Raw genomic sequence first — 25,252 nt, 5'->3', positions numbered from 1 at the left:
TTGTGGAGTTATTTGAACCAATAAAATAATTAAATACTATTTAAAACTTTTAAATTTTCTACGGCGAGTTAAACTTGTACGCAGTTATATCACAGATAAATTTCACCCTTATTTAAACATTGTTTCTAATAAAGTATTGTAGCTTAAATTATGTTTAAACTAGGTTAAATAGATATATAAATAAGGACTTCTGTCTCAACAAGGAAATCTCTAGTTTTCTATTTGAATAACACCTTGGAAATGTCATTATAAATTGAGTAAATATTTTACTAAATATATTAAATTTAACAAATATTTTTCATTAGTATTTTGATGTCTAAGTATAAACAGTATACTTGTTCAAAATAAATCAAATACATTTTTAATCCGCTCATTAGGACAGTCTTAGTAGATTTTAGTTGGTTTCTAATGAAGTGCAATGATATTTTTCTGCATAATATTGTATTTTATACATATTATAAACACGTTCAAAGTTATTATACTATTTAATTTTCTATCGTACTTCTTGTTTCTAGTAATTATAATTATACTTTAGCATAAATAATGTATAATATTAAGCACATCAAAAGCTGGATACACAACCATGGGAACATGGCTACTGAACCATCCAATGGATTAGATAATACTGATTTTCAATTTCCTAAAATCAGTGAAATCCTTTTTCGGATTCATTAATGTCAATGAGAGTAAAACACGTTGATTAATTATTTTTTTCCAGTTTTATCATTTAAATTAAAATTAGTTTACAACAGAAATATTAAATTCAAAACTTTAGTTCGAAAACATTATGTTTATTTAGATTTGTATACGTTGATATATGTAATCATAATAATACTAATAATTTTTTTGCTTTTAAAACATCGATTTATTCATATTTGTATGTATTTTTATGCTAGATATCCATTTCGGCTGTAAGCTATTTTTTAATTAAATGATGAAATTGGACAAAAATAATTTACCCTTATTTAATGTCATGAATTATAATTATAATTGGTATATTATTTCTTGAATATTGCAAACTAATAAGTCATAATTATCAACATATTCAAATTAATATCTATTATATTAAATATAATAATATTATTAACGCTGTTTAATGACTAGTTGTATACTTAATTAATGGATAAGTCTTAGATAATATTAGGTAATGACCAAGATTTTTCAAAATTTGTTATTTAATATTAAGAAATATTTTGCCTAGTGTTTTTATTTTATTTGATAAAAAAATAAATAAAAAGTAATTCAACACTTAAATAAGTTCACAGCCAGTGAAGAAAACGACAAAGTTAAGAAATCAGTAGAAAACTCGTTAAGCCGATTCATAGACGTAATTTCATCCTACCCCATACCCGGCCATAACCATTAGAACAAATAATTAGTTTAGTTGTCAGCTGATATTATAAAAGATAATCTATTTAAAATATATAATACGATATTTCTATTTTCTATGAATTTTGAGATCGACGGGAAATATTATTAATATTCACAATATACACCTAAATTGATGATCTGATTTAGTCAAACTATTAATTACTTCTATACTGACAGATTAATAATAGGCAGTTTATTCATACATACATACATACATACATACATACATACATACATACATAAATACATACATAGTACATACTTACGTAAGAATATACAAAATATTATATTAAGTTTAAGTTGTTCAACCCACTCTCGTAAAGTTTTTTAGAAAAATTAAGAGAGATACTAAAATATTTTTAAATCTTAAACGATGTATAGGTATATACTTCGTCTCGCATCGCCCCCTCCTAATTTAACCACTTACTTCGAACTAAAATTATTATGATAGTACATTAGTACCTATACCTAAGAAAGTTCCTAATATACAATATATAATATATTCATCAACCTAGTAAGAAACTTGCAATCATTGAAGAATTTTATAGTTATGCTACAGGTTAACTCTTTGTTAGGTACATAGACCAACTACTAGACAAGAACTGTGTATAACTACAGCATTACGAGTGGTGTAACAATATCTCGCAGTGATGTAGCCAGTCTTGACGACAAAACACAATAATCTATATATATTATTTGTTGTCCTTACTCATTTTAATTTAATATGTGATCTTAACCAGTGCTTAAAATTCCTTTACTTAGAAACCAGTATATGATAGTTTTTTTCTTCTGTTTCAGAGTATGATATTAAAGCCATTAAACTATTGTTTATTTATTCATAATTTAACAATGGTATGTTTTATAATTTTGTTAATATTTAAATTAACTCATTCGCGAGCATTTTTTTTTTTTTTTTTTTGTTTTTTTTTTTTTTTTGGACGTTGAAATCAATACTTGGTGTTTATAATATATGCTGATTTTACTTTATAAATTGTATTATACACATTCCATATTATTATATTAATAAATGATCATAATATTTACAAAGTTATAATATTTTTTAAATGTATTTATATCAGTCATTAATAAAATAAATTCATATTTATTTTAATTTGTTGGTTGATTTTCGTGTGATTATTTTATTGAGTATTTATTTCAATATTATTAAAAATACATGCCGCTGATCTATAAACACCAATCTTGTATATACCACTGACATGTACACCGTGACTATCATTTATAACTCAATAGTCAATACATCAGACTATTTTTTCTTTCAACATTGTCTTTAGTGAATAAAAAAATTATATATTTTCTATCTTTCTTATTACTATTGTTCCAATGTTCCAGAGTTAATTCTAAAGGACATTCATCAAAGTCACACTCAGGGCGTATTTCCTCAGAACGGCCCTCAGGCTAATCCACAAGTTACAACTGATATTGAATAATAAATTATTTTTCTACGCTTTACTTACAAAATGTATTTTATCATTTCTATCGTTTAATTTAATTAAAATCCATGTATTATGTTATCATGTTATCATGGAGTATTGTAGTTAGAAATAGGTATAAGTGTATAACTAATTTATTTTTAATAATTTAGTTTTTGCATATAATTACAAAAATGCATCGTTTACTTACTGCCTACTTAAGTGATAAAAAATGTATAGCTTAAATACAGTCACTAAACATAATGTCTTGATCCATTTATTTTTATTTAAAGTATAACTTTGTTGTAAATATTTATATAATTTAAAACAGTAAATATTATTTGTTTTTAATGTAATAAAAATGTTATACACCCTAATTTATTTCATAATAATATGTGAATAAAACTCGTATTTTTATCGATAACCTTTAAGGCTAATAGGGTTAACAGCTGTCAGCTATATTATTATTTCTCTAAATACCAACCAGGTGTTAACAACATAATAATACTGTAAGACTATAATATAGTAAATGGTATTATGGTCAAAGGTGAGAAAAACATATATTATATGGTTTGTTGTGAACGACAAATAGTTACTAAAATTGTAAAATCACATACTACATAATATTATTCTGCGGATAATCAAATTATGCTCCGTGGAACCTTTGGATTCCAAAAGAGTGAACTAGGGGCAGACACATTCAAATTCAATATTATTAATTTTATTTTAATGATCACCATGTTTTATAATACATTTTTTTAAATTTATATTTCTAGTGTCTTGGGATCCTTATATTTTTTTTAGAAACCCAAGAGCTCCGTGAACAAAAAGTTTGAATACCAACTCTATATATTAAACATAAAAAACGAATTGCATAGGTACACGTGCAATTTACTGCAATATTAATATAGACAATTAAGTAATCAGTTATCACTAAATCACCAATCGCCTACTACACTATTATATTATAACATCATATTGGATTACATAAGTTAATATTTTTTTTAAGGTGAAATAATTATAATACAGATCCGTGGTGATCATTTTTCAGTCCCTATTAATACTCCATTGTTGACTACATAGTGTTTTTTTATTTATATTTATTACGATTATTGTAAATACAATTTGAAATTTCGTCAAAATGAACTTCCATTTTAGGTTGTATACTTATGTATAGGGTATTTTAGGTTAAAACGTTCCGAGCTTTGTATTTTTGATTATATTCACTGTATAAACTAATAAAAATGGTTTAAAATAAAAACTGTTAATAAAATGGTATTATGTAATTGCATTATATATTCATGAACATAAATCACAATTATTATTATTTCAAAACAATACTATTTTGAAGGGATCAAAAGTTTAATTATTGTATCTTTGAAGGTTTTACTTTAGATAATGAAGGTTAATAACGTGTTACGTGTGGTTATAGTAAATATTCTATGCAATAATGTGTCGTATACTTATATCTGGAATACCTGTTTGGAAAATTCTCAATACCAATATTTAGTTTAATTTTGAATACATTTGTCATTTCTAATTAATCATTATTCCATCCCAAGGCTACTTACTATGTTACAATATATATTATATAATATATATAGAATAACTGATCAAATATGAACAATGAACATACATTAAGAGAAGGTTTAAAGGTACAATAGATGTAATGACTTTCACATATCCCAGTAAAATTTAATTGTTAGCAAGTATTTTTTTTTTATTCATTAAAAAATATAATTTCATATAATTGCTATGGTCAAGTATGTTTATCCGGATATAAGCGGTCACTCGCCGCGTATTTGTGTTTGTGTGTGTGTGTGTGTGTGTGTGTGAATGTTTATGGTTAAGTTTTGCACAATAGCATGTCTTTATTCTATAGCAAACATAATTTGATACTCAGAATAGCTTTACCCTTGCAGATCAGGGATACAGACTGGTAAGGATGTTATATGGATAGACCTCACAATATATCATTCGGTTCTACAAAACTCACTATTATTCGGTATCCTTTCTTAAACCCAATCACTATACATCATCCAAACAGTTCAATATAATGGCTGTCCAGAAAAATGTTAAGAAGCATATAAATAGAAATGATTTAAATATACTTACCTATATTAAATTTTAATTAGAAAATTATTAAATAATTTAGCTACGTGGTAATTTAGATTCTGAGCAGAGCGATAAATGTATTGATTTTAAAATGATGTGTGCTTTTATTTTTATTTTTTTTGTTATCTAAATCTTGTATTTAATTTATAAAATGTTTAAATTGAAGATTGAAAATTTAAATCAAGATTCCACGTAAATAGGTTATAATATATAAATTATTTCATTCACAATAATATCATTAAATATACTTTGTAATATCATAGGCTGACTGACCGTCTTCGCTCAGAATCGTTTTTCTTTTACAATAATATTTTATCATTGAATTCAAAATTTAACACTATCCATTACTGCAGTGACCCACTTGTAACCTACTGTACTACAGAGCAACAACCACTTGCCAACTTTTTTTTTTCTATAATCATTTAATGTTTAAATTTTGATGAAATACGTAAAAATCAATAAATGTGCAAATTAGTTTGAGTTAGCAATTCATAAAAAAATTTCTTTTTAAATTTAATATTGAACATTTAAAACAAGGTTCCGTTTAAATAGGTAAATAAATTATTACTTTATTCACAATAATATCATCAAATAAACTTGGTAATATCATTGGCTGACTGACCGTCTTCGCTCAGAATCGTTTTTCTTATACAATGGTATTATATCATTGAATTCAAATTTAACACTATCCATTACAGTGGCCCACTTGTAACCTACTGTACAGCAGAGTGCCACCCACTTGCCCACCTTTTTTTATTTGGCTTCCTTAAAATAGTATATATAATACAATACTAAAAAAGTACAAAATGTTGACAGCCGGAATATTTTTAAATAAGATATTAAGTTATTTATAAGTAAAAAAGTATTAGCATACATAGTTAAAAAAATGTATACTCATTGTAAAATTGTATTTATATGAAAATTACTAACCAGCTATATAGTATATAGACGAAATAGTATATAAAATGTATATATTTTTTATTTATACTGTTATAGTGACATTAGCGTTGAAAATAATCGACGTACTCGTGCCAAGGTACGCGGATTTAAAACAGTCGGTAATACTTGGATGCAATTTTGACGTAGGCCATGGTAAACTATACTCTGTTAAGTGGTACAAGGATGATCACGAATTCTACAGGTTCATTCCAGAGGATCGACCAACCATCCAAGTTTTTCATCTTCCTGGTATTATATTGGATGTTAGTATTTTGTTATTCATTTAAAATCACTTATGTATAATAGGTAATATGTACTATATCTGCATATATCTGCAATATTTATTACAACATACAATTTTAATAAAAAGTTAATAATATTGAAAAGAAACATAATATTAAATTATACCAACTTAAACAACTGTATTACATTCTTAATAACTGGAAAAATCAGATGAAGATATACACAAACTATATTTATTTCAAAAAGAGAAAAAGAAATAAAAATATTTGTTTTCCAATATATATTGTTAAAAAAAGATTCAACTTCTCATTGATAATTATATTCATAAAAGTTTAGTAAAATTTACTAAATATATAAAAATTTAACTTAAAAAAATCAATTTAAGTAAGTAATAATAAAAATGGATAGGTATATAATTTTAAAATGTTTTAACTACAAATAGTAAATGTAAAACAGGTATTTTAAATAATTATTGAAAAAAACGGAAAAAATTTCTTTTTAAAAACTATATAGCAAAAAATAAAACGTGTAGAAAATTAGTTAAAGTAAAATCTTATTTAGAACACCCTGTTGGTAAAATAAAAATATCTACAAAAACTAAATTTAAATAACATGGGTATTGGGTTATTATAAAAATATATTTGAACTAATATGAGGAAATTAACATTTAACATTAGTCCGTATTAGTCACATATTATAAGAGACATCATTAAAAGTTTTCGAGATAATAATATACATATCCTATTATTTCGATTGTTGATACAAAGTTATTATTGTTTGTATATAATTGTTGTTATAATTAAAATTATTAATTAATATAAAAGTCATATACCGTATTTAATTACTTGAATATAAATCATTTAAATTAACCTATTTTAAATAATATATGATTCAAAATCTGATACCATATTAATAATATAAACCGATGTATTCTTCTTATAACCAAACAAAGTAAATTTAGAAATTCAATATAATTATTAGTAAATATAAATATATATGTTTAGGTATATATAATATATTATGACATAGGTACCTGTTTAGTCATTGTGTTAATTATATTAATGAAATATAGAAATATTTCAACAACACACATTTCTTTTGAAACGCAACTTTTTATACTGAAGTAACCCTCATTCCTCAGTTTATATTATTTTTAATGGTAAATAAACTCGAAAACTTACAATATAGGTTCCAAACTTTATCTTTTAACCATGAAATTCGTAAATATCTTTATTACCTTTATTTCTAGAAAGAGGATAAGGAGTTATTTTACGTTCGTTCATAAGGTATAAAATCCATACTTCCTTCTCAAAAACGGATGCTATTATATGGTACCTAATTACAAATTGTATAGGTAGTAGGTACCATTGAATGTATCGAACAAATTATATGCTGTCAATTATTGATAATATTTTTTTTTTTTTTTTTTTTTCATAGGCAACATAGGCTATTGGGTGTGGGGAGAGCACTGTAGGTTTTTTATATTGGGTAGGTTGGTACACGTGTGTATTGTGTTTAGCAGAATTTCTAATGGGGCACCCGTAGGTTTCTGCCGTGCCCCGGGGTGGGGGGATGGCGGCACTTGTTCTCCGGACACCGTGACTTGCACGGAGAAAAATGCCGCCCAGTGGTCGAGGATCGAACTCGGACCGGCTGTGCCGAATCCGTCGCGTTAGACCGCTCGGCCACCTCGTCCCCCTATTGATAATATTATATTGTATATAGGTACATAATTTAGGTATTGATACAAATGTGGAATTGTATTTAAAAACACTTAGGTAACCTACTAACACAGTAACACCACACCCAATAAGCAATACTATACTCTATTGTTTCTTTAAGATGTGACTTACATCTATACTAATAATAACTATATATACATAACTGTAGGTTAACAAAAGTTTATTGGGTCCAATCATACCATGTAATTTACTAATAAGTACATTTTTATGATAGTTAATGATATTTAATTTAGTGTCTTTTGGGAATAGACATGATAATAAGAAACGAACAAAAAATAAACTACACATTGACAAAAATTAAAAACTTCTAGGTAACTAAAAAGTATACAAATTATTTAATTATACATATATTATGTAAAAAAATTAATTTTAAAATTGTTATGTCACATTTCAGTACCTAGGTATACCTATCACTGAAAAATCTAAATCAAAATAAATACAAATGTCAAATTTGTTATATTTTAAATCTAAAATACTTAAACAATAACTAAACAATTAAAATTTGAGATTGAAATATAAAATAAATATAAATGTTTGATGATTGTATTTTAATTACCTATAAATAAAATAATATAATGACCATAAAAATCAAATCTGAATGTGACTAATAATTCTTTTGAATTTTGAAAAGTATTTTATTTTCAAATATAATTACGTCTAAGACAGTACCTATTTAAAATACTTTCCAAACACCTACTTTATTTAAAAAGTATTCTAAATACTATAAAATAGTTCACTTACAAAACTGCTATGCGATCATATAAAATATTACTATTCATCTTTGAAATATTTAAACATTCAATTATACAATTACTACCTGTATGTACAATGAACCGTCAAATTAAGAGATTTTAATATATATATATATATATACCGGAGAACAAGTGCCGCCACCCTCCACCGAGGCATGGCAGATACCTACGCGTGACCAAATCAAAAATTCTGCCAAAACAAACACACAAGTGAATCCCCCTACCAACAAGAAACCTACAAACAAAACAAAAATAGCTAATGGCTTTAGTTGCCGGGCTCAAGCTCAATAAAAAAAATAAATATATATATACCTATATCTTTTAAAAAGTAATAAATTAACGCAAACTAGAATAAAATAAAAATAAACATAGGTAAATATAAAAATATACACAAAGTAATAATACAATGTTGTACAATATATTCTTCTATATCATACGAACACATTCAACTTTTTCAATGTAATTATGTCTAAAATCTTAAGTTTGTTCGTTTGTTTTTTTTTTCATCCACATATACAGCGACTAGCTAGTCAAAAACATATTAAGTAATATAATATGTGAGTAACTATAATTTATAATAATATATATATTTGTGTTACGCTAATAGCTAAGTTGTTGAAGTAAAATAAACGTAATTTTTAAAAAATTATAATAATAAATATAGCCATACACATTATACGTACCTACTACATAATATCACTGTGCATTAATTGAAATAAATTAATCTAATTGAGTTCACTGAATCTACTGTCCAGGTAATAATGACAAAAGAAAATATATATTTTGTTGTTATACAATTACAATTCAAATAACAAATAATAGGTACGGTTATTTTAATAAAACATTTTTTTAAATGTTAGGTAAATTAAATTAAATTACCAAGTTATTATTTTTTACATTTAATAGTAGTAATATATATATATATCAATAATATATGTATATATGTAAATATATGGACAATTAGTACTTATTCCTTTGATGTCAGCTAAGCATTTAGGTACGGCTAATTTTTCTGAGTCATGTGTGATTTCTTTAAAATATCTGGATATTTATACTGCGAATCAGTTTTTTATATACCCGGGAAATTGAATAAACTTCGTTTCGTACAACGCCAACAATTAACAAATATAGGTAGTTTTTTTTTTTTTGCCGAATCGTATATCGTATACCGCAATAATAATATTACCTTCAACCACAATAGTTTTGGGTGTACCAAATAAATTATAAATTAAGACATTTTAACAACGATCTTACAGTGCGTAAAGTCTAGAATAATATAATTATATCAAACACATATTATTAAACTGTTTGTCGGGCTAGTCATTTAGAATCATAGAGTTAAATTTTTATTTCCCAGTGAAAGCTATATTTTAATATACAAGTAACGAGGTTTTATGCAGGTAAGCTATTTGACTCGGGATCAAAAATTAAGGTAGACAATAATACGGTATTTTAGATAAACGAAATTATTATGTGTAATTTTTTTTTTACGAGATAAGCCAAAAGTAAAATATACTTTCCAGGACATTTTTATCTTGGCCATATTACTGATTACCGAGTTTGTTTTACCTACTCATAATATTATATATTAATGTATACATATAATTTGATAATTGGTATTATTAAAATATAAATTTATCTGAAAAAAAACCATTTTATACACTATACAGCTAGTTTATAAGAAAATTATTACAATTGTTAAACTGATGTATTCATATAAAAATAATAAAATGTTTATTAAGTTATATTTAAAAATGAAATGAAATTTATTCATAATTTAATAAAACGCATATTTTTATTAACTTATAACTATAAAATTGGTTTCATTTTAATTAAATTATTAAAGAATTCCTTATTAAAAAAACATACACATGTCTAATAATAAAAATATATAAGGTACATTTTTGAGAGATTTTTTTTTGTACATTTGGTAGCTTTTGTATCTACTCTATTTACTTTTATTTATTTTTGCAATTTTTGCAATTATTTTTTTTTTAATTTATTTTTTGTTAATCATGATTTATGAATCATAAATTATTACATTATATACATTAATGATACAATAATCAATTTCAATCTCTTTGCTCAAACTATAAGTCTGAATAATTATAAATTTTAATTTTAATTGTCCTTTGATCATAAAAGGTCTTATACATTTTTAATTACATAGGTGTATTTAAAGCAAATTAGCTATTAATTGTTTGTATTATTATTAAAATCAATATCGTAGCTTAAAGTTATTTCTCATTAAAATGTATATTATTTTTGTTTTATGTATTAACAATTAATAATCATGGTAAAATTAATAATATTATGTTTGTATAGTTATCTCATTGTAACATGCGAAAAATCACACTAAGTAATCTCACGTTGCAAACTAGTGGTATATATCGATGTGAAGTCTCGACGGATGGACCAAAATTTGAAATGGTTTTTAAGTCCGCAAACATGAATGTATTAGGTAAATATTAAAACATATTGATAAATTACATTTTTGTAAATATAAATAATATGACCATAAGCGTGCGCACAGGGGGGCGTGGCCCACCCTACGAGACCTACCGAAATTTGTATACATAGTAATACATGATCTGAATATCACGATTTTTGATTTTTTAAATCATTAAACGTTAAATAGGTAGGTGAAAAATAACATAGTCAGTACTCAATGATAATAAATAATAATAAATTAAATGTCTTTAAAAATAAAATTGATAACATATTACCAATACAGATTGCGAAATTGTATTTATTTAAAATTTAAAACTGTGTTGACAATTAAAATATTTCTTATATAATTTTTAAAAAAATATGTATCTGTTTTTTATCATATGAATGATTTGTGCCTTAAATGGTGAGTGATTATGAGTAGGTAAATTAAAGTATGTAACATTTTATCTGTTTCTTCCATCAGAGTTCGGGTTTCTTAATCTTTATTGACTTAGCCCACCCTGCCACAAATGTCTGCGCACGCCTATGAATATGACCATACAAATATTTTTGTACTTAAAACTTACGTAATTAATAAAAAGTGGACAAGTAGGTACCTAACGCTCTGCTTTACAATTGGTATCGAGTGTATACCTCATCATTGCGTAGGTCAATGTAATAAATGTGTTAAATTTATATGCAGTGATAAATCATTGCATGCAAAAAAACGATTCTGGGTCAAAATATTTTGAAAATTATACCATGTATAGAAAATGCTAATATAAACATTTGGAAAAAATATCAAGTATCTACAGTTGTTTGTTTTTGATTTGCAACAAAATCTAATTTACCCAAAACCGATAGATATTGCATAAAAACATCCCACGTATCCCTAATTGTTGTTGATTTCTCAAACTGTTAAGAAAAGTACTGGGGATTTTTGCTTTTGACAAAAAGTTAGTACAATTTTGATAATTTACATTTTAAGCTTGGTTCACGCAATGGGATTTGTTGGCTCGCGAAAAACGGTTACTGAAAATAAAATATCTAATTATTATTACCTGTTGGATATAATTTTAGACCTGTATTTTATACTTGGTAAAAACCGGGAACACCGTAGCTGCGCACGAATCGCCACCATCTTATAAAATAGCACCGTAAGTCCGCAACACAATTTTTTTTTGGAACCGTAACCCCGCCAGTACATTTTTTATCGATACCGTAACTCCGCAAATGATAATTCTTAGATTATATGTTATATAATACGCGTAGATCAAATAACTATAAATAATATAGCAATTTAAAAATATATTCTTAAGTAAAACTGCTTAAAAGTAAAGTCATATCAAAAAATTATTAAATAATATATAACATTTTAATAGCAAAAAAAATACTATCGTATAAGATCAACCTTTATTTTTATTTTATAACCTTTTTTTTTCGCATAATATAATAATAAATGTATATATTGTTAAATGAGGCTAAACATTTTACATATTCATATCTGTCAATTGTATTTTCATTATCTGTATAATTTAATTTTTTATTTATTTGTTCGTGTCTAATATTATCTTACATTCATTTTTATTAACAAAATTCACTCTGCATTTCTTAAATTGCTAATAATTTGTCGAATAAAAATGTTTGTTTCAATGTTTTCATGCGAATGCGCGTACATGGTCAATGCCAATTTCAGTGGCGTATATAGGGGGTGGGCCTAGTGGACTGCAGCCCTCCCCCCCCCCCCCGAAATTACAGTCTTTTTAAATAGAACAACAATATATTTTATTAGGTACTATTAAAAGTTATAATATTTCATAGCCTGTTGGAAAATAACAAATACGAATATATTTATAGAAACTGTTAAATATATAGTAGACAGTAGCCTCTAAGTAATATGTCACTTGTTAGTTCCTATCTACTATAGCCCACCCCAAAAATTATTTCTATATACGCAACTGGCCAATTGTATATAATTTTGATATACACGACTTAATGATGCATTTAAACTTATTTTTCACTAATAATACATTTTTTCTTTGACTGCATACATAACACTAATGTCATTGTTCGTATTTAATGAAACAATATTTAATGTTTAAATATTTTGTACGACTTATATTTACTGATCAGTGATTAGTGATTACTGTCGATTCGTTGAGTCACAAAGCACGATATTTACAAGACACGCACACCATAGACAATATAGACAACACACGCAGATATAGACAATTAATCGGTACACAATAATGGCTAGACATGGCCTTGCAGATATAATAGTTTAATTTCAATATGGGTTTACGCCGATATAGCGATGTGTTAATAGGTTTATTGATAAATGTGCATAAATGTGCAGCTCTAGTGTTTAAGATATTTCAAACAGTTGTATGGCGAGCGGGCTTTTGGTGTTTTAAAAATATTTCTAGAATGCGGAGCTACGGTGTGTCCATTTTTTCGACCGTTTTTTTTCGACATTTTTACTGTGTATGTGGATTCACAAAATATTTTTATTCATGCGGAGCTACCGTGTGTATCCTCAAAACCACCCAAATGACTGTGATATAGAGAGTTTAAGACACTCCAGTTTAAGTAAATCCACTGGCATTATTACAATTATCACGGGGAACGCAGCGCCGTGCAGGATCAGTTAGTATAAAGGCCTTATATTACTTGCTTCCCGTAAGATTGCTGATAAGAATTTCTGATACTATTACGGCATCTTACTCTGATGAAAATTACGTTTCATATTGAAATTACCATATTGATATAATTTGATAAAATTATAGGAGTGGTAAGACAGAATGATGCAATCAAATTTATTGATACTCAAGTTATAAAATTTAACAAAAGAGATATTTATAGCTAATGATTATCATACATTTTTATCCAATATTAACAATATTCAACATTTATTGTTTATAAATATTAAATATGTTACTAACTAGGTAAGTACTTAAGTAGGTACCCAGCTGTACAATTATTTCAATACCTCATTTAAATATCTAATTTTGACCAAATTTGAATTTAAAATACTTATAAAAAAAATCATGTTTATATATTTTTTAATTTGTTTAGTTCTAGTATGAATTACTTATGAAGAACTTGTTTTAAATTGTCAAGTTTTTGCTATATAAATGGACCGTTTTATACATTTTAAACATTTAAACTACAAAAAAAATTGAAAAAAAACCTGCCTATGTGTCTATAATATTTTTAAAAATGTATGAGGAACTTTACATTAAAATTTCTAGTTTTTTCATATTTAGAATGGTAATATTAATAAAATCAAATTCTTATCTCACTGAATTTGACTTTAAAACGAAATCCATCAATAAAAAAATTATTAAATTCACAGCCGTGCTTATAAGTAAATTATTTCAAACGATTGAACCAAATTTATATGTAGTCAATTTGTACATTTTAAAAAATGGATTTTCTTTTTCATGAGAATAAAATAAAATACTATAATACTAGATATATTTAATAGCTATATGATATGTACTTAGTATATACAATTTTTCGAAATGAATAATTTTTGTTTGTACCTACCTAGACATGAATGCCTTTAAAATTTGACATTTTCAATTGTGTGTAACTATAAACTAGGTATAGTGTCTATACATAGGTACCTTAGTACCTCTACCTTTGATCTGATAACTATAACATAGTTTGACATTTTCATTGTACAGCTATTCGATTTCCTTTTTAGTTAAACAGTATCTAAAATGTTGTTGTTTACACAAGACTATATATACAAATAACACCAAAAGATCGATGTATGAAAATGATTAATGTAATAATAAATTATGTTATTGACAGAATATCCGGAAGGGAACCCTTTGATAGAGGGTGTGCTTAATCGTTACGCGGTTGGCGATCTCTTGTCGGGAAATTGCACTTCCTCCAAATCTTATCCGCAGCCGCTGATGACGTGGTACGTCAATGGCGTTCAGGTAAGTTCATGAATATTAGTAGAAAATTAATATCTTAAACTTAAATTAGATTAAATTAGATTCATTTTAAACGACACGTCATAAGACACTAAATTATACTTTCTGAATTATTCAAAGTATAATGTTAATTTATAAAAGCAAGTATACCTATATTTTCTATGGGTAGTCATAGTTAAGCAATTGTATAGGTATTCAAATTATATTAAAATTTTCTTCTAAAGTTGCTTATGATACATGAAAGTATTATTTATTTTTATTTAATACAGCATTTTGTTTGTTGCAAATATTATATACATATTAAAACTTACAAGTTGCAACTGTGTTACTTTGTATAAAAAAAATTTATATATTATATTTATATTAAAAATAAATAAATTAGTAGGTATTTTCAATCTGTGTACAATAAGTAAATTTAATAAACTTCAATATACAACAACATAAATTGACATGAGGACGGAAACCCACCAACGAGGAAACCCTCTGACTTAGGGTGGACGAGGTTGGAGATTTTCTGATTTATTCAATAGAGATTTAGATCAGCGGATTTAAAAGATCCCGATCAGTGTTTTTTTAACAGATATGGAGGATTTTCAAATTGTACCTTTCACTGGCTAAGGTAGAAACTAGTAGATTTGTGTGGTTGTTTGATTTGGTGTGGATTTTTTTGTAGAAATATTATAGCTGTTGCCGAAATTGTTTCGATTTTTAAGTCTTTGTGCTGTGCAGTGAGATTTGAGACGTTCCATAGCGCAGATGTTATTTGATGAAGGGAAATTGATTGAAAAACCTAGATGTTTTGTATTTGGGCAGGCTTAGCACATTTCCATATTATATTGCCATATAAGCCAAGATAGGAATTTTAGTATTGATTTATATATTAATAATTTATTGTTAATAATTGAGAGTTTTTATTTGAGAATCAGGCGTATTTAGCGTATAAAAAAAGTCTGGTGTTTAGATCCTTTCTTTTGGTTTTTAAATGCAGACCATATGTTAAAGTTGTCTAAAGTTAGACCAAAATATTTGCAGGTTTGAATTGTAGTTGGTATTGGATCTATCAACATCAACTTCAACTTCAACATCAAATTCAATTTCAACTTCAATTTATCTAACCTCAAATAATATTTCTGGATGGTTTTTAATATGGTTATAAATATATTATTTGTATTATTATATTATTAGTGTTCACTGAATTAAGAGGATGTCGCACACGCACATGTTGTCTCCGTCTTACACGTGTACGATATAGCAAATTTTACGCTCAGCAGATCACGTTTGGCCCCGTTAATTTTAAAATTAGAGCGAATTGACCTCTTATAAAATTTAAAGTTAAGAATGGTATCTCGGGCATCTCATCGGCTTTTTGTTAAATTTTAATTTGAAATCTAGTTATGAGCATTGAAATATGTATAAACAATTTACAATTTTAAAATACTCATAATTCACTTTAAAACTGAAATATAACAAAAAGCCGATGAGATGCCCTAGCTAATACATTCTTAACTTTAAATTTTATAAGAGGTCAATTCACTCTAATTTTAAAATTAACGGGGCTAAATGTGATCTGTTGAGCGTAAAATTTGCTATGTCGTACACGTGTAAGACGGAGACAACATATGCGGGTGCGACGTCCACTTAAATATCTAATGATCATGAGTAATGACCAACAATTAATTATTATGGACATTGAATTATTTATTAATTAGTATAATATATACTACGTACTTACATTTATTTCTTGAATTCGTTACATTTATTATTATATTAACTTTTTATTATTATTATGATATCGCTTATTAATATATTATTATTTAAAGTATTTTTCATTCATGCTCAGGTACTTTAAATGTTAAAATAATATTTAAATAGTGTTTATTGAACTTGTTAAGATAAGAGGTATTTTGTGTATGTATGTTCGAAAAAGGAGATTGTTTCTACATTATTATAGTAATATAGGTGCAATTGGAGAGTATGGGCGCTAGTGGGTATTTAAAAAAGTACCTAGTAGCAACTAGCATCTGTACCAAAAATTATAATAATGATTTAGTATTACGTTTATGAATGATGTGGATGCCTACATTATGCCATATGGTATGAAATGTATAATTAATACGAGTTTGGGAGGTAAACACATTCCAAATGTGTGTTGCGGGTTGCTTGGGAGAAGCATTGCATTTTTTTTTATAGCAAGAGGCAACCCAGAAGGCCAGATCCTCTATAAACTGCTTATTTACATCACATACACACACATTTAGGAAAATAATGTAATTTGTTACTAATAAAAAACCCAACTCTCAGATACCAAAATACTTTTTTTATAACTTATACAAACAAATATGTTATAATATCCAAATTTTCACTTTGGAACTTATATAATACGAAAACCATTAATTTTTTTTAAATTTTTATTTCATATTGTTAACAAAATATTTATGAATAATGCAGAACTTGATTAATTTGTTTCATCAAGTTGTCTTATTGCATGCAGAATTAACAAAATAATATTGTATTTTAATATTGTCAAAACAAATAAATTTGGATAAAAATTGTATTTATATTTATTTTATTTGATATAGGCGAACAATAATCAAATGGAGAATTATCCTGTGTTGGTCAATCCTGAAGGCCCTTTATATTCAAAAGCGGTAGGCATTCGATTTAAGGTATGAATTTAAATATATTTATATTTTTTAAATATTCATTATATTTTAGTGAACAAAATGTTCTCGCATTGAATAATCAATTCCTCACTTCAAATATAATTTCATTGCTTCGAATACAACATCTTAACTAAAAGCACAATTAATAACCCTCTCTTCTATATAAAATTGCTTAGCTTCGAAACTCTTATAACATACAATACACTTGTGAGAAATATCATGTCTCAACTCTCAACGAGGAAATTGTGTTAAATTGTGAGGAAATTTTATGTTCAGAGAGAAAAGTATGCTGTTAGTAAATACTTATTTGATGGGAGTGAGTTAATTCTGTTGGGATCAAGATGCATTGTTTTGTTCGAAGCGATGAAAATGTCCATGTGAGTGAAATACATTTTCCATGGAAGAAAGTTATGTGTTTGAAGCGAGAAAATGTTACTTGAAACTATGAAATTTAATTCCTAGCTTCGAACAAAACACTTCCTTGCTTCCGGCTTCGACTATGATTTCATCTCATTTTGTACCTAAAATGTTCTCGTTTCGATCATAGTTATTGTCTTCTTACAAACAATTCTTACTAACTGTGAAAATACAATAATTGTCTCGTTTTGTACAAAAAAATGTCTCACTTTGAATAAACTAGGTCCTTGTCTCGAACATACGTTATCACCACTTCCATCAATAATTCCTCGTTTCAAACATATTTCCTTGCTTTGAAATTGGATATTTTAATTATTTACTCCACGCAATAAATTAATATATTTCTACCTCGAATCTAAATAACATTGAGTTAAAAAAATTAAGAATTGCAAACTATTTTTGATTAAAAATAAACATTTTTGTTTTCAAACACCTAAACCTGAAAACTAAATACGTACAAGCTTAAGTTTAATGTTATTATTAATGATTTATCAATTTTTTGTTGTTGAAATTGTACATAATTTGTAATTAACACTTAAAAATTAAAATTATTATTTATTACTGAAACATTATACATACAATATAACAAATAATACAAGCTCAACAAAAAACATTTTGCAAACAAAAAGTTGACAAATATTTGATATCAAACGTTGGGCTCAGTTTATTTTTCAACCTATAATTTAATAAATTAGGGTCCAGTTATGACACATGGTGTATTATTTAAATAGTTAATGATTACATATAGCTATTACATTATCTAAACTGTTGTTTATTATAATTGGTGGAACGACCCAATGAACAGCAACAGATATCGATATTTTTGATGTCTCCTACTCTCATTATGATGCGTATAAATGTATATTATAGTGTGATACTATTATGGTGACATTGCGATAAATGTTATAATGTATCAATTTATTCATCAATAAGTCTAGAAAAACCAGTGATATTTAACAATTGTACACAATTGTTTTGATATATAATATAGTTTTACTAAAGAATAATATAAAATTAGGTGGAGAAAGATCATTTTCAAGGACCCAATGAAGAGCTGGATTTAACTTGCGAAGCAAGCCTCATACAAGAACAATTGAAATGGCGAAAAATGATAGTTATTCAATCACTCACACAATCATATACAGAAAATATGTTCCTTGAGAAGTACAGAAATAACATAAATACAATAAATCCTGGTAGGTATATTATTTAAATCATCATTTATTATTAAATTATATTTATAATGAAAAGTGATTGGAATTTATTCTGTTGACAGGGAAACATATATCGACTCTGGTAGCTCTTTTTGTAGCATCATTCACACATATGATAGTACACGAGACGTGACAGAACCCCGTTAATTGTATTTTATGTACAGATATGTAAATTAACACTTTTTCATAATAAACTCACAAAATTGAAGCATTTATTTTTTTCTTTGCATCAAAATCTTTTAAACATTCATACAATAATTACATATAGATTACCTATTAGAAGAAAATGTGCGACAAAAAACTGGATAAAACCTTTATTGCGTAGATAGGTAGATTATAGTTAGGTACATGCAAATATAATAGGTACCTATGATATTAATTAAGAATTTATGTTTTCCACCTTGTAGTTCACCGATTTCAATTCGTATTTCTTCTTTTATTTTTTATTTTTCACACCAACTCAATGTATGAAAATGGTTTCAATAAAATCTACCATCATGAAAATAGTTTTATGACAATTAATCAATTTAAATACATTTATTAATGCCTATACAATTTAAAAAAGCCAAAATACGAACTAAAATATTAATTCAACATTTAAAGGATGAATTACAATTATGTATGTAATATGTATGTATTATTTGTTTGTACTTTATATTACAAGAATACATTTTAATTTTAAAGTTGTGGCGCCGACGAACATTTTAGAAAACGTTTCCCATTTTTGACGCAATTGAAAACACTGTAAACAAATTTTTGTTTTTTTGTTATTTGCAAGAGAATAAACCCCTTTTTAATTTGTTTTTTTGTATTCTAACTCAAGCTGTAACTTCCTCTCACCATCCTGTCATTTACATTTTCTCATTTATAACCATCGTTGGCCACCGAATGCTAAAATTCGGTCGAGAAGACAAAAACAACAGGACAAATCGCATTAAAAACATTTCTAACGAGCTACCGAGAATATACCGAGCTAAAGGATGTGGAGGAGAGGAACATTCCTCTGGATCGGCTCAAACTCGATAGCGACCGCAATAACTTTATTTAATTATATTATATAGACGAGTTTTATACACTTGGTTCGTCATATATCTTTGTAAACACTGAATACTATGTAAATTGTTTGAAAAATACAAATTTCATTTGGAGTAGGTAGGTAACATTGTAATAGTAAATACCGAAATATTCCTGATTAAAATTTATCAAGAAAAGTGTTCAACAATGGCGGATAAAAATAATCTCCGTTTTAATAAATTGTAATAATTAAAAATATAGTTTACATTTTTATTCTTTAATAAAACAAACTTTGTATAAATTATTTGAGTTAAGTACATATTTTAATCTCCAATAATTATAGTATTATAATTTATAAGTTTTCTTATTTAAACTTCTACAAGATAAATTTAATTTAATTAAAATACAAAATCAAATAATAGTAATCAGAACAGTTGGTAGGACGTAGGATTGTAGGAATGATATAATATAATAATATACTAGCCAACTCTGGACCCAGAAATGCTTTGCTATTGTTAGGTTGCAATATACCCAAAAACATAATTATGATTCCTCAATATTCCTTGCAGAAGAAAAATATATAGTAGCATGCTACTCATAATGTATACGTCATATTATGAATGACATTTTAATATTTTGTTAGCCTAAAAAAATAAAAATAAATTCGGTTTGGCACTATAAAAATGTTTTTGTTTTTTATAGTGTTAAATCTAATTGACCATTAATTTATGTACAAAATACATGGTGTCCTTGTTTAATTTATTGTTACAATAAGTAATAGTATATAGTAATCAGTATGTATTATAGAATATAATATATTTTATAAGAAGTAGCTATAAGTATCATTTACTATAAGACTATAACTAGGAGGACGGAGTGGCCGAGCGGATTAAGGCATCAGTTGCGACGCGCACCGTCGCCGGTTCGAACTCGGCCACGGGTGGCATTTTTCTTCGGGCAGTCACGGTGTCCGGAGAGAAATCCCTCACCCGGGCATGGCAGATACCTACAGGTGCCTAATAAAAAATCTGCCAAACCCAAAAACACACGTCGTGTTTTCAAACTTACAGTACCCTACCCCACAGTTCCACAGGCTAATGAACTGTTGTCGAAGCCTCAACCCCCCCCCCCTCTAAAAAAAAAAAAAAACTATAACTAATTTTCGTGCGCTGTTTTTTCAACAGAACCAACTGATTTGTATTACGAGCAACACATATAGGTATTTAGTATTCAGTAAAAATGATCAGATTTGTACTTAGCGAAAATGTTCAAATTTACAATAATTTACACATTGAATTGTGTTTTAATACATTTTATAGGCATACAAATTGCAGTTCAAAGTTTATTGTAATAATCAAAAAAATAAATAAATAGGTATTAACATTTTAGAGAAAAAATTGAATTAAATTATACATATTATAGGTAATCTCCCTCAACATGATTATGAATGTATGATATACCGTTAATCTGGGTGACTTGATCCAATTTTAGCATTCATTTTCTTATCCTAAGCCGAAAAAAAATGGCAATTATCTGCATAAAATAATTTATTGTCGCGTAAGGCCCTAGGAGTTATAACCACTTAATATTTCGTAAGAATATTCCAATTAAAGTCCAAAAATGTATGGGATAAGAAAATAAAAATAAATATGTATATTGTCTAATAAAATGTATTGCCTGTAAAATGGCAGGTATTTAAAAAAAAGGGGTGGCTACTAATTGCGTCCCGCTATAAAAATTTCTTTCGAATTGCAGCCCGAGTTTTTTTTGGGGTGCATACGAATTTTGGGATGAGTTTTTACATACGAATTTTAAAATTAAATTAATTTAAATATGTAAATTTAAATTAAAAAAGATTAATTTTCCTTCTAATTTTTATACAGACTTAGGACTGTCTGTAGCATCAGTAGATACTGCAGGTAAGTTAAAAATGACGTTTTGTTTTTATTCAAAAATGTTGTTACTGGTAAAAACGTATATGATATTTTTTGAAGTTAAATATGTTAGTATAATTTAGTAAAATTTGTAGATTAAATTATTTGAATTAAAAAAACCCGGGCCGCAACTCGTCTGCACCCAAAATAAAATCGGGCAGCAATTCGGATTAGACCTTTTTTCGTAGATATCTTTGGGGCGCAACTAGTACGCAGCAAAAAAAAATTACTCACAAAGTATACAACTGATTCATACACCCGCTAATAAGTATGGGTAAAGTATAGGTACCTATTCTGATTTAATTTATAAAATATATTATCCTAGATTAAAAAAATAATTAAAAATACAAAATATTTTTAACAGGCAAAGTTGTTACAACTGGCTTTCAGAGCCATAGTGATAATTTAGACCTTTATTAGAATACCTTAATTGGTAAGGTAGATAAATTGCCTTTTTTTATAGGTTTAGAAGTAAAAACCTTTTAACCCCATTCATGTAGTCATAGCGTTGATTAGGTAAGATGAAATAAAATATAAATTTTATATTGATATTCACTTCCTACAAATTATAGTGTAAAAGAATGGTTAGACAGAGGCCACCGGCAGGTTATCAATATTTAAAATCTATATAAAAAATCAATTTGAGTTAATATAATGAAAACAGTTTTGGAAGGGGTCTGCTGGCGCCCGCAGGCCAATGCATTTTAGAAAGCAAAATAAATTTAGAAAAAATTTTACAGTAAGAACAAACACTAGAGAATGCACACTACAATCTCCAGGTTCTTAATCAGAAAATACTATTAACAATAATTTGTCCATTAAAGAATGATTATTCAAAGGGCATCAGGTTTTCAATGTTTAAAAAGGTCTATACAAAAAAAGTGGGTAAGTAAATGTCACTCTGCTGTTCAGTAGATTACAAGTGGGTCAATAATGTGGCCTATACATTCAGACTATCTCACACATCATAAGCGAGTGCTCAAATCGTAAATTCAAAGGATCAATTGAGGACCTAGCAAATGCAACTACAAAAGCTATCGAATGGACACGGGACCTATATGATCAGTCTAGTCTAACATTTATTATAATGTGCCATTTATAATGTATAGTTTATTACTTATAACCCGCACTCTTGTATCTTATAACCTACTATTTTACCTTAGATATGTATTAATTCCTTTTTTGTAATTTGTAATTTCTGTGTTTCTGACCATACGAATAAATAAAAAATAAAAAATCAAGTATTGTCATAATAGTATACAATGTATTTCTGTCAAAAAATGTGTCATAGAACAAATTTAATGACAAGTGTTGCACAAAGATAACAAATAATATTAATACTGTGTAGATAGTATAACACATAATTAAATGATTTATTGAAATTTTATGTAGATAAGATAATAGATAACACTTACAATATTTATCTAGATGAGGGGAATAATACGAGAGGATCGCGAGAGCAACGCGAGCTCTTTTTCGGAGCTGGTATCACGGTTTCCTTATCACTAGAAGATCTTCTAAGACCGTGTACAGGACTGAACACGAGATGAATATTGTGGTTACGAAATGTCTATAACAGGCAGAGCTCGGGGGGGTATTTTCCTTTTAGCATTACTAGTGCCGATTTAGTGGATACTTATGGAACTAGAACACATCATCACAAATTTATAGCTCCATAAGTATTCACTAAGACAGCGTTAGTAATGCTAAAAGGAAAAAATACCCCCTGCACACTGCCCGTTGAACTACATTTCGTGGTCAACCACCCACACCATCCAACCACGTCGTGTCCAGTCCTGTATATCTTAGTCCGTGATATGAACAAACTTATTAATACATTTTTGCTATAAATACAATAACGTAAAATAACGTCAATTCGTGTGTTAAATACGATTACACAATTCTTTGAATAGACAATGACCAATTAATTCAGAAGAACTAATAAGCAATACCATGAACTAAGATAGTATGAACTGGACACGACAAGGCAGGCGGGTGGGTTGTGTGTGATTCTATTTTGTCACGGCAATTTAATATTGTGGGGGGGGGGGGAATCATGTGATAATTTGTTATTCGAACCTCGTGGTCTTTGCACGTGGTGATATTGTTATTAATAGTTATTATATATAATTATTATAGCTCTCTAATCGCATAGTTCCCCCCCTCTACAATATTTATCGTGAAATTTTTGGATCACGATTTTAGCCAACGTGTCCAGTCTATACTATTTTAGTTCCTATGTGTAACCTAACCTATGTGCAGATATAAAGTGCGAGATTTTAAAACAAAACCTAACTATGTGTAAACTTATAAGAATAAGTTTATGTTTAAATCATGAAGATTAGAGATAAGTAGACTAAACTTATATTATAGCTGCCCGTTCGAAAAGTGGCCCGACATAAGTCGCACGGTTATTCTGCCACCAGGATCACGTCGTTCGATAACAGTGCTACGTTTCACAATATAGCATGTAGTATAATAGGGATTATGTACGTTTTTCGAATTAAACTTGATTTATTATTCCTTACAAATACTTAATGATCTGGATCAGATCCAAAACATACATACAGGAGTTGGGGGATCTGATCCAGATCATTAAGTATTTGTAAGGAATAATAAATCAAGTTTAATTCGAAAAACGTACATAATCCTTATTATACTACATGATATATTGTGAAACATAGAACTGCTATCGAATGACGTGGTGGCAGAATAACCGTGCGACTTATGTCGGGCCACTTTACGAACGGGCGGCTACATAAGTTTGGTCTTCTTATCTATAATCCTGATGATTTAAACATAAACTTATTCTGATAAGTTTACACATAGTTAGGTTTTGTTTTAAAATCTCGCATATATCTGCACATAGGTATTGCCGTGAACTAAAATAGTATAGACTGGACACGGTGGCTAAAATCGTGATCCAAAAATTTCACGGTAAATATTGTAGTGGGGGGAACTATGCGATTAGAGAGCTATAATAATTATATATAATAACAATATCACCACGTGCAAAGACCACGAGGTTCGAATAACAA

At 27.3% G+C, this 25,252-nt stretch overlaps 1 protein-coding gene across 1 annotated transcript in view; it reads left to right on the top strand.

Annotated features, from left to right (window-relative positions):
* Nucleotides 1-20,504, top strand: part of LOC132939218 (uncharacterized) — a 49,218-nt gene extending 28,714 nt beyond the window's left edge. Inside the window, exons 2-7 of the mRNA XM_061006284.1 lie at nt 5,913-6,118; nt 10,918-11,053; nt 14,842-14,975; nt 17,552-17,638; nt 19,071-19,248; nt 19,329-20,504. Coding sequence (XP_060862267.1) covers nt 5,913-6,118; nt 10,918-11,053; nt 14,842-14,975; nt 17,552-17,638; nt 19,071-19,248; nt 19,329-19,399 — 812 coding nt within the window. The 3' untranslated portion in view covers nt 19,400-20,504. The remainder of the gene's footprint in view (nt 1-5,912; nt 6,119-10,917; nt 11,054-14,841; nt 14,976-17,551; nt 17,639-19,070; nt 19,249-19,328) is intronic.
* Nucleotides 20,505-25,252: the final 4,748 nt, after the last annotated feature.

This window comes from Metopolophium dirhodum, chromosome 2, assembly GCF_019925205.1.
Source record: "Metopolophium dirhodum isolate CAU chromosome 2, ASM1992520v1, whole genome shotgun sequence".
NCBI lineage: Eukaryota > Metazoa > Arthropoda > Insecta > Hemiptera > Aphididae > Metopolophium > Metopolophium dirhodum.
The sequence above is the reverse complement of the archived record's forward strand: the minus strand, read 5'-3'. Positions and strand labels throughout refer to the sequence as shown.